Genomic DNA, 18290 nt, shown 5'->3' on the forward strand with positions numbered 1-18290 from the left:
ATGAGAGTGAGGGTAAAGCGGTATTTTCGTATTAATCTCCTATTTTAAGGTAACAAAACTTAACACTGTTAGGGTTCAGTGGTACAATGTGATGATGTATGGTATTGTAACCATGAACTTGAGTATTAGCTAAACGTGAGGGGTAGGTTTTGAAATGCTCCCATGGAAGTATCAACAACTCTTTGACAGTGTATATATAATACGTATTAAAGACTCTCCTATATGGATATTTAATAATTTTGAGTTCCTCTTAAATTAATCAAATTACATAAGAAATACAAAAAACTCGCTGGAGCAAAAATAAAATACTGATTCGTTGATGGTTTATCAAGAATTCAAGGTCGCGTTAAACCAGAAGTACTAAGATGGTGGGATTATTTTGAAATAAATCTTATAAATTTATAAAACTCTAGGACTCTCAAGTCGCTCAACGATCCACATACCATAACAAGAAGAAATTTCGAGTCTCCATCAAATTCTGAGGACAAAATTTCGGGTCTCCATAATCCGGATGTTTTTATCCATGGGATTGTCAACGGGGCCTACAATGCACCTTTCTTCGTAACCCAGTTTCGAGAGGCTTTGTTTCATTTCTCTGCAATATTTGATATACTTGAAACCATTGTACCCCGTGAAGACCGTGAGAGGATGCTGATTGAGAAAGAGATCATTGGCCGGGAGGCCTTGAATGTTATAGCTTGTGAGGGCTGGGAGCGAGTTGAGAGACCAGAGACTTACAAGCAGTGGCAAGTCCAAAACCTTAGGGCTGGGTCCAAAACCTTAGGGCTGGCTCAAGGGGTAGGCAGGTGAGGCACCTGCCTATGGCCCCCAAAACATTGGGCCCAAATTTTTTATAAATTTTTTTTAATATATTATAAAAATAAAAATGGTGTATAATTTCTTACCGAGGCTAAGGGGTTAAAAAAAAAAAAAAAGCTAAAAAACCCCAAATTTATTATAAGCTTTTGACATATGTTCCCACTCAAAGTTTTACGAAATAACAAGTTTATACCTCTAGTTTCATATATTTCAATTTACACCCTTAAATTAACACATTGAATTTTTTTTAATAATAAAAGGTTAAAATAGTCATTTATATATCTCAAATTACTCACCTCCAATTCAATCCAAAAATTTGACATTCACATAAATCATCCCTACCCCTTTTTCTCCACTAGCGGTTTGGAGCTGATTCCAGTCGATTTTCTAACCAAAATCGATCGAAATTATGACTTTATCATTTTTCAAGTGTTTTTCCAACCTTGATAGACTTTGATTTAACCAATTTTTGATGAATCTTGCAACCCAACTCTACTGCGCACGACAGCCATTTTCGGCCTTTTCGGCATGTACCTGGCATTATTGGCCTTTCCCGACACCACCATCTTCCTTTCTCAGTCCTCTCACCAAAACCCCTATTATACCTCATCTGTTTATTCTACCAATCATCAGTCACCGATACCTTTTAGGCCGTAACTTCTCAAGCCTTTTTCGGTCAATCCTAGCATTGGAAATCACCAATTTCACCACCCATCACTTCTCCAACATCTACTCTCCAAAACCTCTGACTAATCTAACTTTGTTAGCCTACCGATTGCCCTCCAACCTCTCATAATGATTTTGCATCTCAAAAGATCAAAAAAAAAAAAAATTTGAAATAATTTTTTTAATATATACTTATATTATTAGAAGTTTCCAAAGTAACTCTTATCTAAGGTCATAAATGTTCTAAAGACGGCCTGCTGAGTTTGTTCGGGTTCCTTTAGACTGGGAGATAGTGACGGGGGCAACACAAAGAGTGAGATCCAATTACATAAAGATTTTGTAATTGATGAAGACAGCTGGTGGCTTGAAGGGGGCAACACAAAGAGTGAGATCCAATTACCATAAAGATTTTGTAATTGATGAAGACAGCTGGTGGCTTTTGCAAGGATGGAAGGGAAGAATCATCTATGTCCTTTCTGCTTGGAAACCTGCATAGTGATCTTGCATTTGTGATAACCAGAGCCTGGATTCCGTCTCTCACTTTTTTGTTGCTCGAAGTGAGATAATTTGACAACCTCGGGTAAAATTTTCTCTTCTGTTCTCATTTTTAGTCGTTCAGTCTATCTTATGTTACTGTAAAACAAGATGAGTAATTTTTTGTATACTGGTAGGTAAATGTGGTGGCTGGATATTAAAGTATTGGACAAATAAAGTTTTCCTACTTCGCTTCAAACCCGTCCATGACTTTGTTTTAATTTAAATATGAACGGACATCCATTGAATATGAACGATAGTTCATAATTTTTGTTTTCAAATTTTTTTTTTTTTTAATTTAAACTATGGACTCTCGTCCATATAATATGGACGGGAGTCTATTTTTATTTTGTATGAAAGTCTATTTAAAATGAATGACCTGCTCAATAATAACGGATGATCGTTCATATTTGATGGACGATCATTTATTTGCGGAATATTTGTTAATGTATTACGTGGCTCGTCTGACTCAAGTGAGACATCGTTTGGTGTAAAATTTCGGTGTAAAGTGTCAGTGTCCGTAGCATTATTGTATTTATATCTATAGGATTAACAAGTAAAGGCGATTATACCTATTCTTGCATGCTTGCCCAATTTTTCCAAAAATATTATCCAATAAACCTAAACCTATTAGGAAGAAGCACAATTTAACCACTGGCTTGGATGGTAAGTTCTTAGGTTACTGAGATATTTTCGAATCTCACAAAATAGTGGACTTAACTTAATCCTTTTCAATAGTAACGAAAAATTGACACTAGTTGGAGGTGGATAATCGTCGTAACACTTGTGTAATTTTTCAAATTTTTAGGAGACTTTAACAGAATTTTTTTTTTTTTTTTTAAAGAAAAAAATGTAGCCTTAAACATCACATATGGATTCGTGAATACCAAAATACTCTTTTTTTCCCCTGTTATTATTATTTTAAGAATTAATTAAATAGACTTTAACCCTAATTATATGAGTCATCATTTTTCTTAATCCTACTAAAGTATATGCAACTCTAATTATACGAGTCATCAATTATCAGTCCCCAGGGCGTAAGTGTTAAAGCCGGCACTTGCGGATTCTTGCTTGGTCCATTCGGCTGATAACTAAAAACTGTAAACTGACCGCTTAGGAACTGCTCTGGTGTCCTTAAAAAATTTACAAAGTAAGAAGACAAAGAGAACGAGAGAGTGTCCGAGAAGAATCGCCAATGGTGGCACATTTTTGAGAGTTTGGAGTAGAAGGTGGTCTGTGCTTGGAAGTCTTGAGTAATTTTGATCTGGGTTTTAATGAGTGTTTTCTCCCGTACAAGAAAATGCTCATTTCAGTCTAATTTGTATAGAAGCCTCGTTATTTTCCGTGGAAATTGCCGTTTTCGAGTGATCTCTACGGCTTCTTCGACTTTGTTGTTGGAAGACCATGTGTTTGATTATAGTCCTGATAGGGTTGAGGCTTATGTAGTTGATACTAATTTGATTGATGAGATTAATGTTCAGCAAAGGAGATTTCGTAGACGAAAAAAGAGCAAATTATTTCCCTTAGTTGGGAGAGTTTTGAAGTCTTTGAATTGGGAGATTACAAGGGAAATGAGATTCTTCAAAGCTGTCCAGAGATATGGATTTTCTCATTCCTTTGATGCATATAGAATCATTGTTCATGCATTTGCATTGGCAGGGATGGAAATGGAAGTGCACGCCTTGCTTAGAAATATTGTTTGTTATTATGAGGAGGCTAACATGGATATGTATGAGTTGTTTCCAAGTATATTGGATTCACATGAGCATGTTTGGAGATCACGCATTGTAGTTGTTGTGCTTATGAGGGTTTTTGCATCTAATTCAATGCTTGAAAATGCTGTGGATGTTTTTGTTCAAATTAAGAAAATTGGGCTTCAACCAGATATCTTGGCATGCAATTTTTTGCTCAAGTGTTTGGTGGAAGCAAGTAGGGTAGATTTTGTGAGAAGTTTGTTTGAAGGGTTGAAGAACTCAGGGCCATCACCTAATGTTTACACATACACAATTATGTTGAATTTTTATTGTAAAGGATGTCTTGGGCAGGATATCAATATTGAACAAGCAACTGAGATCCTAAAAGATATGGAGAGGAGTGGGGAAAGGCCAACTGTTGTATCATATAGTACATATATTCATGGACTTTGTAGAGTAGGTTGTGTTGAACTTGCGTTGAGATTTATTCAGGATTTGAAATGTAGAAATCAACCTCTTAATGCTTATTGTTATAATGCAATTATTCATAGGTTCTGCCAAAAAGGTGAACCATATGAAGGTTTGAAGGTTTTGGAAGAAATGAAGAACCAGAATATATCACCAGATGTTTATAGCTACAGCATTTTAGTTGATGGGTTTTGTAATATAGGAGATATTGTGACAGGTCTCAATTTGATCAAGGAGATGGAACACAATAATATAAAACCTTCACTGGTTAGCTATAGCTCTCTCCTTAAAGGTCTCTGTAAGAGTGGAATAATGGACAAATCACTTGATATGTTCCGTGATCTTGGTTGTTTAGGATATGAATATGATTGTAAAGTGTACAACATCCTAATCAATGGTTTTTGTCTTCAGGGTGATATGGATTCTGCCAAGAAACTTTTAGAGGAGATGACCACCAATAATTTGGATCCTAGTGAATTCAGATTTATCCCAATTATTCACAGGTTGTGCAAACTGGGAGTCTTAGAAAAAGCCTTGGAGCTTTTAAGTATGATGCTGCAGATTGGCCTCTCACCAAATACCTATACCTGCAACATTATTGCTGATGAATATTGCAAAAAAGGGCATTTGGAGAAAACATTGAAATTTATAAATGCAATGCAAGGCTATGGCTTTATTCCTAATTCGTATACATATAGCACAATCATAAATAGGCTTTGCAAGGACAAAAAACCAGAAAAAGCATGGGAACTTCTTCCTCAAATGTTTAAGAAGAATATTCTTCCTGGAATTTTACATTATGCTACCATTGTAGATGGATATGCTAAAAAGTTGAACCCGAAGACGGCTTTGAGGTTGTACTCAAGAATGCTAAAAGCTGGGATCATGCCTGACACAGTCACATATACAATTCTTATCAACATATTCTGCCATTTGAGCAAAATGGATGAAGCATATGGTTTCTTTAAGGAAATGATTGAAAAAGGTTTGATTCCAGATACAATTTGTTGCACATCCCTTATTGCTGGGTTTTGTAGAATTGGAGATATGAACAAGGCTTGGGCACTATATAATGATATGTTACACAAAGGTTGTTTGCCTAATGTTGTTACCTATACCTGCCTAATTGATGGTTTTTGCAAGTTACAACGAATGGATATGGCAAGTTTGTTATTACATGAAATGAACAAGAACAATATCACTTCTGATGTGGTGACTTATAATGTTCTCATTGCTGGGTACCAAAGACTTGGGCAGATTAAGGAAGCCTATAATGTGTTTGAAGAGATGAAGAAGAATGGTATTTTTCCAGATGACATTACCTATAAGACACTGGGGCTTAATACTGATGTGGTTACCGAAGCTTGTAAACAACTTGAAGAAAACATATGAGAAGATGTGATGGTAATCTTCATAACTACTTCTTGTTTTACGTTCTGAAATTTTCATTTGAAATGTATACTAGAATTCATAATTTTGGAAAATCTTGTTAATGTAACTTTATATTACTTTTCATACTACTTTTGGCATCAACAGGATGCAATATATTTTCATCTACTAAATGCATGTGTGTTTTTAAATGCATATGTATTATGTAATTAATAAATCATAAGCTCACCTATTTTGTAATTATGTAACACTATTGTAACTAGTGTAGGAGAAATTTGTTGTTTCTAGAGAAAGTTTTAGTATAACATGAACAATAAAGTGTGATACTAGTGGTGGGAATATTGGATAGACATATTAATTCGTGGTGCACATATTGTGCTAATGTTGTGCTAATGTAGTACTAATATAGATAGTGGATAATTATGTTTTAGATTTCATATTATATAATCGCATTTGTTTCCTTGGATATGTGGCCTCTCTCTTTTGTGGATGCATCTTTCCAAACAGTGCTGAAAACTTCTATTAAATACCAAATTATATGCCACTACTTTCATTTAGAGCACATAACCTTATTCCTTCTTGTAGTATATCAATCTTTTGTATATTACTTCTTGTAGTATATCAATCTTTTGTATGTTACATAATAAATCAATCTTTAATTTCTTTAATAATTTTTAGGTTTTCAGGTACAAACAAGTATGCCTGCGTCTCTATCATACTCATTCAAACACATTACAAGAAAATCTCTTATCACTGGAGATTCTCTACCAAATTGTGGCAGGCCTAGTGGCAATCTCAACACTTCTGCCAAGTGTTCTTGGGACAAAATTTGAAGATAACGAAAAGGTGCAGCGATGGATGTTAATATCTTCATGGTAAAGTCATCACCAAGTTCTAAAATCATAGCTTCCTTAGTTTTCTTTCTTTCTGACAACATTTTTTAATTCTGACGTTTTGAGGGATTTAACAGATTATTCAGGGAGGTTCAGAGTATCAATAAATAGTGCAAAATTTATTGGGCTTCCATTATGAGGTTGAGTTAATAAAGGAAGGAAAATGAGAGCTTAAAGGATCAAGGAGGCATTCAGTCCTAGAAATTGGGTAGGTAAAATTTGAACAAAAGATGTTTAATGGTTTAAAAAACTGATTTGTAGGGTTATTCATTTTTTGAAAATTTTCTGATTTCACTCTTGCTGCTTTAGTACTGTATCCGCTAAACCTTGAATATTGCATAAACAGACAGAACCAACATTCTGCTAAAATTTGGTGTCAATGGGTTTTTGAAGCTATGTTTCTTATCAAAATATTAAAATGGAAAAAGAAAAAAAGAAAAATAGAGGTTGCTTGCCTTTTGGTTTTTCTATGCTCTGTTTTTTTACTGATACAGACTAGACCATCATCTAGGATGTAAACAGGTTTGTTTTGTTTTAAAATGTTTAAAAGTTTGGCTTCTAAGTATTAAGAAAATGAATTCTGGTGCTATGAGTTTGTTGGCATATACAGTTACTCTGTCGTTGGCTTTGCATTTTATATTTGGTGAAATTTTAAAATTGTCTTCTCTGCTATAAGTGTATCGATAGTCTGCTTCCTGTGTTTATTCATGTGAAAAATCAGCTCTAAATGATCTAAAATTTGAGGAATCACCTTTGCAAGGCTAGTTTGTTTTTCAAATCATATTCACTCTCCTTGCATTTTATTTTTTGAGGAAATTCTTAAATATGTCTCCTATTAATGCCAATTTATTATCATATTCTGTCACGATGCCTTTGAATCACACTAAACCAGTTAAATACTGTCCAAATCAACTGATTTTTTTGGGAATAAGATTTTACTATCGAAGTGAACTGAAATTTTGGGGGAATCTAAGTTTTATGCATTTCAGATTTTATGGCCTTGTATTATATTTCAAGTGAAGTTTCTTAAACTGCTCATAGGACACACACTGAGTGACGACTTGAAGTTTTAAAAAAGGATTGTAATGTGACTTGTTATTTTTTACTTATCGAGAAAGGCTTGACTTTGTTACAATATATGGAAGTGTGATTTTCATTCCTCTGCAAGTTTTGATTTTTAGGTTTTAATAATAAAATCTTACCTTGAAAATCAGTAGAATCTTCCCTGTAAAAGCTTCATTTGCTTCTCAGTAACCTGTTGGGCATATGATTTGTTTCCCCTGCTCTTAGTAAGGTATTGGGCATATGGGTATTAGAGACTGTGAAAAAGACGAGGAAATAGATAAGACATTGAGAGGAAACCTTTGTTAATTCCTTGGTTTTTTTTGTTGCCCATGTTGAGATGTGCTTCTTAAAAATCCTGTGCTTAGTTATATATACGTGTCTCAGTAATATATTTGTTTGAATATGACTTTCAATTAAGGTAGAAGTTATTACTTTTTCTGCATGATAAATGATACTTGTATTGAAAGTTATTTCATTTGATTAGTAATAATCATGACAATCTCTTAGAGATACTTATTCAGGAACCTTAAGTTACATCTCCAGAGTGGGGTTTGACATAAAGCTTCTGTTGAAGGATGGTATTTACCTTAGTTGGCGAAGTTATGTACTAGAAATTGTTTGTTCAACAGAAAGCAACCTCTATTGCATCTTCAAATTTATTATAACAATTACAGCTTTCTATTTCTTACTCTCTAGTCTCATATGGATCCACATATACAGCTTCTATCTTTGCTAATTTTTAGTTGTAATGAAGTACAATATTAACTCAATTCATTTTCATAAAGTTGAATTGTGGGAGGTTTCACCGTCTTGTTCATCCTTATTGATTTATCTTGCATACATTATTCCGTGGATTTCATCAGAGATAATGACTTCTGATCTTATAAATGTGATTTCCTAAGTTTGTTTACACAGACACACACATGCAAAGACATATATTCTATATGGTGTCTGTTGATGGATAAAATTTTCCTTTGTTGGTTCGGTTTTTTTTGGCAGTTATTCATGAATTAAAATTGTGAAGAGGCAATAAGAAGTTAATTGTGGGTTGGAATTGTGTAAGAGGTTGATTCTTGTTTGACTGCATGGAACTTTTTAGGTGAGTTTCATTACTTTATCAAATCTGCTATAACCATTGAAGCTCTCACTCTGTCATGCTCACACCCAGACACGTTTATTGCTTCTAGTTTTACTAATTCTTAGTCTTGATGCAGCAACCACTGAACTGGAAGTCATTTCATGAGTTCAAATTGTGGCAGGTTAGCATTTGTTAGAAAAAAAAAAAAAAAAAAAAAAAAAAAAGGCAACTTTTGGCTCAGTTCTTTGAGATCTCTGCACTTGGGTATGAAAGCTCATCTTTCTCTCCCAATAAAATAAAAAAAAAAAACCGTTACTTGATTCATGCACATATCACATACATATTGCTTATACTGGTGAAGTCAATTATTTATTGTTTTATTGTGCAATTTTTCAGTTTCAAAAATATCTGATGGGAACCCAGGCTTCGCCCCCTACCTGCATTCTGCAGAGTTATTAATATTTTTTTCTTTTCATTTGAGTTCCACATCTTCAAAGTTTGATTACTAATAAATATTTTCATATGTACTTCCATGAGGCCAGGCATACTGCTTATTCCAGGGTGGGTTCTTCTATCTTTCTTAATCCTTATATTTAGCCGTGTAAACCTGTAATGTTTTGCTCATGGAATAGCCGCTTTCTACTTTTTTTTTTCCTGTGAGAATTTCCCTCTGAATTACCTCATAAAGACAGTTTTTCTTGGTCTGTTAAAAGGTCACTTTTCTGCAATTCTTAGGATCCGTTTGGTTCATTATTCTGATAGTTTTTAGAATAATATTTTGAAAAAAGTTAAATTAGACGGGTATTACGATGTAGGATTTGGAAATTAACAAAAATACCCATTATGTTTGTTTATTTACTAAACACCCCTATAATAAAATATTAAAAGTTAACAAAAACACCTCAACCCACTCATTAAATATGGACAAACAGAATTTGACAAATGTGAGTTGTTGGGGTGTTTTTGTAATTTCTAAAAAAAATATTTGGGGGTATTTAGTTAAATTAATAAATTTAAGGTGGTTTAAAAGAAATTGAATAATATAGAATAATATTTTGAGAATAAGTCATTTTTACTGTTTAATTTTATTGGGAATACTAATAATATTATTCCCAAGAGTGAACCAAACGGACCCTTAATTTACCTCAAAATCCATTATTTATCAGAAGGAAAAGAGAAATGTATAGACAGTTTTGATATATGGTTAAATCAATTATGCATTATTTATCAAAAGGAAAAGAGAAATGTATAGACAGTTTTGATATATGGTTCAATCAATTATGTGAATTTTTTATTTTCCTATCTTGTGTATCAAATGCCTAGGGTCCGTTTGGTTCATTCTCGGGAATACTATTATTAGTATTCTTAATAAAGTTAAACAGTAAAAATGATTTATTCTCAAAATATTATTCAATTTTTTTAAACCCCCCTAAATTTATTAATTTAACTAAATACCTCCAAATAATTTTTTTAGAAATTGTAAAAATACCTCAACAACTCACATTTACCAGATTCTGGCTGTCCATATTTAATGGGTGAGTTGGGAATGTTTTTGTTAATTTTTAATATTTTATTATAGGGGTGTTTAATAAATAAATAAACATATGAGGTATTTTGTTAATTTCCAAATCATGCATCGTAATACCCGTCTAATTTAATTTTTTTCAAAATATTATTCTAAATGCCCCTAGTCTTGATGTCTACTGCTTCCCATATTTTTCTTTTTGCTTCTTGTGTCATCATTACAGAATTCTTGGCACATAATCCACTGTGCCACGCCATTTTTGGTTAACCAAGCTAAGATATCAAGTCAATATCTAGATTCTGGCCGTGGGTCTTAATTGTGTGTTATTCTCTTTAAAACCTTGCACTTAAACATAAGTTTGTATAGGAAGTTGTTCAGTTTGATTGATAATCTTAATAAACCACTATGGGTTGCTCTATAATTCCTAGCCAATGCACTGTGCTTGAGCATGTCTTAGTGCTTTTGTTTATGGCTATATGAATAGATTTTTTGGTCACATGCTTATTTCTCTTTACTGTCCTCTTACGTGTCTCGCATTTACATCATTTGTAATTACAAACCCACAAGTAAAAATCTTCCGCAAGATAGAAAAGAAATGCCTGAAGGGTACTCTACAGAAGCTGTGACTGAGAGAACGGGCTCATGGAGAGCATAGCTGTGTTTTATGTCGTTTCTGGCAGTCAGTTTTTATTCTCAGGTCAAATGGGAATATTTTTATGAGCTACCTCGCAATGTGATATTTGTTTATAAAGTTGTTCTCTTTTATTCATTTATTGTTATCGGGTAAATCTGAGTCAGTTTTGTGTATCCTATTTAAACAGCATATGACAAATATACAAGTGATACATGCTCATTAGCCTGTGAAGGAGCAATGAACACAATCACTTTAAAGAGAGCAATTAGTTGTCACAAATTTGAAGGAAAAGGTCTTGCAAGAAAATCACATCAATCATTTACGGTGTCTTCATCTTCTTCAGGCTTCACAAAGAACTCAACGAAAGCAATCCGACTGGGTTGCTGATAGCCGGCAGAATCAATGTGTGGGTGTGGAGCAGAGGACCTAGCCACAGAAACCAGGTGCTGGACTTTTAACATCCCACCTCTCCCAATAGTCAACTTACTTCCTCTGTTTTCTTTAATAGCACTGCTTGGTATATTTGAGGTTGTTGCTCGGAGAAACTTGTATTTATACCTGTTCGTGTCGAGGCAAGAAGCATCAAGGTCAGTTTAGAGTAACTTTAATCTTTTATTAAACGTTAAAAATCAAATAACTTAAGGATACCTGTAAGAGACTTCATGGTCACAGTTAAATGCTATCAAAAGATCAGTGTTTACATAATACATCAAGTCTATCTGCGTAAAAAATAAAAAATTATTACTTCTGAATATGTTTAATTGCTGGCAACAGATGCTGTCTAATAAGTCAAAATTAAATGACACCTGCAAGTCTCCATGACCTTCTCCTTTGAAGGTAACAGAAGGGGGATCTGGTTGCAGTTTGATCTGGATGCTTGATCCGGGCCACTCAAGGTCATCAATAGCTTCCTTCAGTGCTGCAGACTGCAGTGTAAAAACACCAAGGTTTCAGGAAATTCTGCAATCCATAATTAGATATAATATGTAGGAGCTATATGTCTGATTTGGTAAAGTGTCTTCCTCATCTTTGTAGGTTATCCATCCCTCACATTGGTAATTCAGGGGCAGGACAGTTTCTTCTTCAGGTTCTGTTGGGTGGAATTTTGACTTTCTATGGATTTGAAAAATGCCCTTTGTTCAGCTTTCTTTCCTACTTGTACTGCTTGAATATGTCTCTTCAACTGGATTAAAAATATTTTGAAGATAGTTGTGAAGAGTGGTGGATGTATACTGGGAAGCTTTTCAACTCCCCAAACCCTTCTCACGCAGTTGTAATGTTATATATGAGAGTATACCTTGACAGTAAAACTGAGAGGTGTGCTTCCTGCCGGTTCAAAATTGTAATCCCATGAAATAGTATCGGGTATTTTTGTCCTGATTTCTGCGTAGATGCTAGCATCCGGTGAATCAACAGATCTATGAATTTAAAGAAAAGAAAAAACAAATGATTAATAATAGGATTTAAGTCATTGTACTAAATCCAGATACAAAAATTAATAGAACCTCATTAAGCTGTTAGTCCAGTGCTTGGCAGCTAGTTGCTAATCATCCTCAACTAAATATTTTACGATATTGGCTTTACAATTTATTATTCTGCTCAATCAAGCATAATATGTTGATCAATGGCAACCATTTGAATGAGGAAAGAAGAAGTAAACAAGTATGATTTGATGGAAGAACTAGCCAAAGGCCCCATCTTTTCCATGAACAGTATGATCTAACTCTCAATGTTGATATGAGTATGGGTTTTAATTATATAAGTGCAAAGAATGACTTACACCATAACCCCAGGAAGCAATTTGTAGAAAAGAGCATAACATTCTTACAGCAATCAAAAGCTTGAAATAATCGAAACCACATTGAAATAGAGACTATATTTCCTTTGATTACATGAAAAAGGGAGGAAAATATAAAACCAGAAACACAAAGGTCAGTTTGCTTCCCCCTTTATTCAACATCTAACATGTTACCATCTTATTTTCCTGGAGTCCCAAACGGTTATAATTCGAATCCTCACTAGTTCAAATTGCAATAACATAGAGATAGCAGAGAAATATGAACATACTTGAGAAGAAGTTCCATGTCAGGCCCCGGATATCGAATCTCAATCAAGCTTGAATGGCCAGGAACCGAAAATGTGTTCAAGCAATCAACAAAAAGTCCCAAGCTCACCCCAAACCTGGGATGCCCTTGCGCGGTATACTCATATTGCATGAAAAGCTACAATGACAAAGCCAAATTCACCATCCAAAACTGTCAATCAAAACAAATTATCCCCTAAACATAACTTGAATAAAAGTCTGAACACTACTGGGTACCATACCTAACCAAAGTTAAAAACAAAAATTCATTAATTCAAGTTAGTCAGCTAAGTTAAACATATAATTTTTCTCTTGTTTCAAATATTTTTTTTTTTCAAAGAAGCAACTAGACTTTAAAGTTTTTCGAAATTTGATTTCATTTTCCCGGCAACCAAACAGAGAATTTAGGTTCTCAATACCTCACGTTTAAGATACACTTTGCCTTGGAGACAACCGGATTCCTCAACTATCAAAACGATGCCGTGTTCTGACAATTCAATTACCGCATCCTAAATGCAACAACAACAGTGAGTAGCAATCGATATTCACGGTTCCTAACAAAGAATGAAAGGAGAGAAAATTTTTCTTCTCTTTAAAAAAAAAAAAAAAAAAAATCTCGGTAATTAAAGTCAAGTGTTTAGGATCAAACCTGTTGTCGTTTCCATCGAACGGCGGAGAGAGCATCGACCATGCCTTGAACATTGTCGAGCTGGCACACAAGATCTGGCGCTTCTGCGTCTATCGCCGACGAGCTCATTATTTTTCCCTTTCCCGCCAAATTTCTTCGACAATAAAACACACAAAGAAAGAGATTTAAATATACCAATAAAGAGAGGAGAAATAAATAATACCATGGCTGTCATACAATCATCTCACGGGAATCCGTGAACCGTGATGCTTAACTTTTCACTTAAGGGTATTTTGATAATTTACAGTGCCTTTTTAATAACTTTTTGAAATAAAAATTGAAAAATATATAATACTATAATAGAGCCAGCTTGTCTGGACTATGAAATTGAGTTATCCTGTTGAGTCGGCCCCTGTTTTTAATGAGAAAGAGATTGAATGATAGTTGATCCTCTCATTACATTGATATTTGGGCTTATCATTCCAAATTCCAATAGTAGAGAAATTATAAGAAATTTTTTAGTTATATATTATTCAAATTTAATAACTTCAAAATAGAATTTGTGTTGTATCATATAATATTTAACATTTTTTTTTTTTAATGATCGGAGTGTTCAAGTCAGTTTACGTACATTTTAATTAATCTTTCGAGATCTTGAAACTATTGATCAAATACGAGTTCTAATGACCACCCTTTTAACAACTGTGAAGACTCGAATTTGAAAAATCATGTTAGATTCTCCTCTTATTTTTTTATTATTAAGGAGATTTCAACTTGAAAAACCATATATGATACTTTTTTATATTTTTACCATCTAGTGGTGGTTAATATTTGATATTTTTAAGAGTAAAAAATAAAAGAATATATTTTATAATAATTTATTTAACAGAAAAAAACTAGAATTAGATTTATATAAATATATATTTATCACATCTTTCATTATAGCAAAATGGTGTCGACAATTTTCATTTTTTACCACAATTTTGAAGAGAAAAGTATTGGACCAGTTTGCCTCGTTGAAGGAGACAGATTTGTTGAAATACTCCCATTCAATCCTTTGTCCAAGATACAAGGGTAAATCCGGAAACTTAGATGAAAATAGTATCCTATATTTGTAATTTCACCCGCCATCACTCTCGCCGTTAACTGGGTAGTGCCCGTCTCCACGTCGCTATTCTACGCATTTTAAACCCCCAACCTCCCGTGACCGTACAACCACCTCGCTATCTCTCTAAATCTGTCTTAAAAATTTTCTCTAAATTCTAGGGTTTCTTAATATTAATCACACAAACGATAACTTATCCCCAATGGCGCTCATTTTAATTGTCGTAAAACCCTAATATTTCTCCTCCTTCTTTTGAGGTTTTTTTTTTTTTTTTTTTCTGTAAATTTTTTTAGTGTAATTAGTTACCATGGATGGAGCCGCCAGTAGCACCACGGGAGGCGGCGGCGGCGGCGATCCCCCGACGAGTAGTGCACCTCCGCAGCCGGCTCCTGTTCATAACGCGGCAAATGCGCCGCCGCCGTTCTTGAGCAAGACGTACGACATGGTAGACGATCCGGCGACGGACTCGATCGTGTCTTGGAGCCCGACCAATAATAGTTTCGTTGTTTGGAATCCTCCTGAGTTCGCGCGTGACCTCCTTCCAAAGTACTTTAAGCATAATAACTTTTCTAGCTTCGTTCGTCAGTTAAACACTTACGTAAGTAGGATTATTGAGCCTTTGCGCTTTCTTGACTTATTTTTAAAAGTTGGTTAGTTTTAATCTTTTTTTGGTTTTTTTTTTTTTTATGTTTTAATTAATTTCTAGTTTGTTGAGTTTGATTACTTTATTAGTTGTTAGGGTTATTGTTTATGTTTTAGTTAGTCCGAATGAACTTCAGTTTGTTCTTTTAGGTCCTTCTCTTTCTTTTTGGATTGGGTTCTTGATAAGTGGTGGAAATTGTTGATTTGTTAATTTGGGGATAAATTTTTGTTAGGGGTTTGGCTTCTTTATACTGACCATTTTGAGATAGTGTTTGAGATTCTTTTTGGATTTTGGTTATGATTGAGTTGTTTTCAGGAAACTGCTCTTGTGTAATTTATGTGGAAATTGAGTGAAAGGCATAGGAATGATTGTTTCGATCTTGTCTGATTTATAGGAATCTAAGTGTGAGTTACTCATTTTATTTACTCTGTTGTTTTTCCTTTTTTACATGACATTTTTCCAGGACATTGGTATTGAGTATTGACGACTTGGCTCTGAGTACATTGTAGGGATGAGTTTTAGGTTGTTGTGGGATTATAGAATGGCTTTTGTGCGAACCTGAGTTTTCCACATGATGAGTTCACTGGTATCTAAAGTGTACTAATTAGCTTACTGAGGAGATTGAGAATGGTGGAGTAAGGAAAGAATGTAGATCTGTTTCTTTGTGGCTTAAATTGTTCTGGGTTTTTTGAGGTGGGAAATTTCCCAAATTAACTTAAATGAGATAAATTTGAAGTTAAAGAATCTTGGTATAGTAGTGTAATGGAGTGTTAATCTAGGTTTAGAATTTAATAAACTTTTTCCCAAATCATTCAAACTATTACAGAAACACTCCATTTGGTTGTGATTTGTGAAGATACGGAATCATTGAGGGGAACATCAGATAATGGATATGGGAAGCTCTGCATTGTATCAAGTGGTTCCAGTCCTCCACCAGTATTGACAACGACCTTCCTTACACCACCATTAACCTTGTCCTCTTAATGGAATTTGGTCCAGCATGTTCTGTTCATTCTCTTCTATTTTAGGCACCACAATGCCTTTGCTTCCCACCACCCAAAATCTAGATTCTTATCCCTTGATCCGTCATCTGAGCTTCCACTCTGTTGGATCTGGGGTGAGAAGTTTGATATTCTTCTTTCATTTTGGGAATCACATGAATTAAATAACTAGCCCTGATTATTAAAACTAATTATCTCTTGAAAGTATGAAAATTTTTGTCAAATTTTAAAGTCACCCATATCTACTTGTTTTTAGTTCAAACTTTGGGGTAGGCCAAAAATATTAACTCCATGTGTTTGTTTTCTTGGTCAATTCTGCCGTGTGAAGTTACATCATGTTTTTGCCATAACCATTTGTTTAAAACAGGGTTTCAGGAAAGTTGATCCAGATCGCTGGGAATTTGCAAATGAAGGCTTTTTACGGGGTCAAAAACACCTGCTTCGAGGAATTAGTAGACGAAAACCTGCCCATGGACATGGTCATCAACAGCCACAGCAACCACATGGACAAAACTCATCTGTGGGTGCTTGTGTTGAGGTTGGCAAATTTGGGCTTGAGGAAGAAGTTGAGAGACTGAAGAGGGACAAGAATGTGCTTATGCAGGAACTGGTCAGGTTGAGGCAGCAGCAGCAAGCTACTGATGGCCAGCTCCAAACCATGGTGCAGCGTCTTCAGGGGATGGAGCAGCGACAGCAACAGATGATGTCATTCCTGGCAAAGGCAGTACAGAGCCCTGGTTTCTTAGCCCAGTTTGTACAGCAGCAAAATGATAGTAATAGACGCATAACTGAAGCGAACAAAAAGCGTAGGCTCAGGCAAGAAGGTGTTGCTGACGATGGTGGTTCTACTGCTCCTGATGGACAGATTGTTAAATACCAGCCTTCAATGAATGAGGCAGCGAAATCGATGCTCAGGAAGATCGTGAAAATGGAGTCTTCTCGGTTAGAATCTTTTAACAATGATCATGATAATTTCCTGATTGGTGATGGTTTGTCATCATCTAATCGTGGGAGCTCTCCCAGCCGTGTATCAGGAGTAACGCTTCAAGAGGTTCCTCCAACTTCTGGGCAGTCATCTTACGTGCCAGCTGCTTCAAGGATGTCAGGTCATGGTCCTTCAGCTGCCATGTCTGAATCACAGTCTTCCCCACATGTCACATCTTCTGAAAAGATCACAACAGATGAATTTCCTGATATTAGTATGCTGGTTGGAGCTCAAGGGGAACCTTCCATCCCGATTTCACAGGAAGACATAATTATGCCTGAAATGCCAGAAATAGCACCAGAAAGTATTGTTGATATTCCTGGAGACAATTACATGGTACCCAAGATGGGTAATGGAGATTATATGGATCCGACTTCATTGATGATAAATGGTTCAGTGCCTATAGAAATAGATGGACTTTCACCTGATCCTGACATTGATGCTTTGCTCGACGCTTCTAGCTTTTGGAATGACCTTTTGCAAAGCCCAGTGCCGGAGGATGTTTTATCAACCTCAGTGGATGGTAAAACACAGGGAAATGAAATGCAGCCAACAGAGAATGGATGGGACAAAGTTGAGCATATGGATCAGCTCACAGAACAAATGGGTCTTCTTAATTCTGATGCAAAAGTGGTTTGAGCTGAATGCATAATTGGCTCTTTCGAGATCTGAGGTAATACCTAAAGTTAAACCAGTGATCCTTCTCTCATGCGTTACTCCTATTTTGTTAGTTGGAAACAGCTATTTCTTCTTGTATCTTTTCACTCTCTTTGTTGTGCTCATATTGAGACCTAAAATTTACTCCTCCTTTTTTTTCCTCGTCTTTTACCTGGATTATCCTTCGCCTTGGTGTGGAGTCTAAACGGGTGTAGGCTATAGATTCGGAATTTTCTCCTATTGTACAGGTTGTTGCTCCCAGCCATCTTTTTGTAAGGACTGACTTCTTTTAATTACTTGTTTCTGGAAATTCAACTATATTTCCCTTTAATAGAATTGGCAATATTACTGATCTCAAATACCTTTTTAGTACTTGTATGGTGTTCTTGTATTAGATAATCCTATGATGAAATAATTTTTGGA

The 18290-nt window shown here is 35.0% G+C and overlaps 4 protein-coding genes and 1 long non-coding RNA gene across 6 annotated transcripts; 4 read left to right on the plus strand and 1 right to left on the minus strand.

The window, feature by feature from the left end:
* On the plus strand, positions 1-2033 carry LOC116106637 (scarecrow-like protein 9). Its single transcript, XM_031392994.1, has 3 exons — positions 1-20; positions 414-798; positions 1838-2033. The coding sequence occupies exons 1-3, from the start codon at positions 1-3 to the stop codon at positions 1979-1981; spliced, it is 549 nt and encodes a 182-aa protein (XP_031248854.1). The 3' UTR covers positions 1982-2033.
* Positions 2034-3109: 1076 nt separating this feature from the next.
* Positions 3110-5579, plus strand: LOC116106573 (pentatricopeptide repeat-containing protein At3g22470, mitochondrial-like). Its single transcript, XM_031392946.1, has one exon. It carries the CDS (start codon positions 3294-3296, stop codon positions 5571-5573), a length of 2280 nt encoding a protein of 759 aa, XP_031248806.1. The 5' UTR covers positions 3110-3293; the 3' UTR covers positions 5574-5579.
* Positions 5580-6253: 674 nt separating this feature from the next.
* On the plus strand, positions 6254-12336 carry LOC116106510. Of its 2 annotated transcripts, XR_004124325.1 has the most exons (9): positions 6254-6445; positions 6541-6671; positions 8314-8417; positions 8528-8627; positions 8743-8787; positions 9003-9167; positions 11109-11352; positions 11540-11712; positions 11801-12336. It is a non-coding gene; the product is annotated as an uncharacterized LOC116106510 (long non-coding RNA). The 2 variants fall into 2 exon arrangements; XR_004124324.1 differs by lacking the exon at positions 8314-8417 and having other exon boundaries at positions 11801-12335.
* LOC116106509 lies at positions 10866-13693 on the minus strand. The gene is made up of 7 exons (XM_031392877.1): positions 13498-13693; positions 13268-13357; positions 12833-12987; positions 12063-12183; positions 11572-11691; positions 11414-11484; positions 10866-11323 (listed from the first exon to the last, which is right to left on the minus strand). The coding sequence occupies exons 1-7, from the start codon at positions 13603-13605 to the stop codon at positions 11077-11079; spliced, it is 912 nt and encodes a 303-aa protein (XP_031248737.1). The 5' UTR covers positions 13606-13693; the 3' UTR covers positions 10866-11076.
* A 956-nt stretch (positions 13694-14649) lies between these two features.
* On the plus strand, positions 14650-18226 carry LOC116106533 (heat shock factor protein HSF8-like). The gene is made up of 2 exons (XM_031392902.1): positions 14650-15179; positions 16593-18226. Exons 1-2 carry the CDS (start codon positions 14889-14891, stop codon positions 17847-17849), a joined length of 1548 nt encoding a protein of 515 aa, XP_031248762.1. The 5' UTR covers positions 14650-14888; the 3' UTR covers positions 17850-18226.
* Positions 18227-18290: the final 64 nt, after the last annotated feature.

Source organism: Pistacia vera, unplaced genomic scaffold, assembly GCF_008641045.1.
Source record: "Pistacia vera cultivar Batoury unplaced genomic scaffold, PisVer_v2 Contig52, whole genome shotgun sequence".
NCBI classification, from domain to species: Eukaryota; Viridiplantae; Streptophyta; class Magnoliopsida; order Sapindales; family Anacardiaceae; genus Pistacia; species Pistacia vera.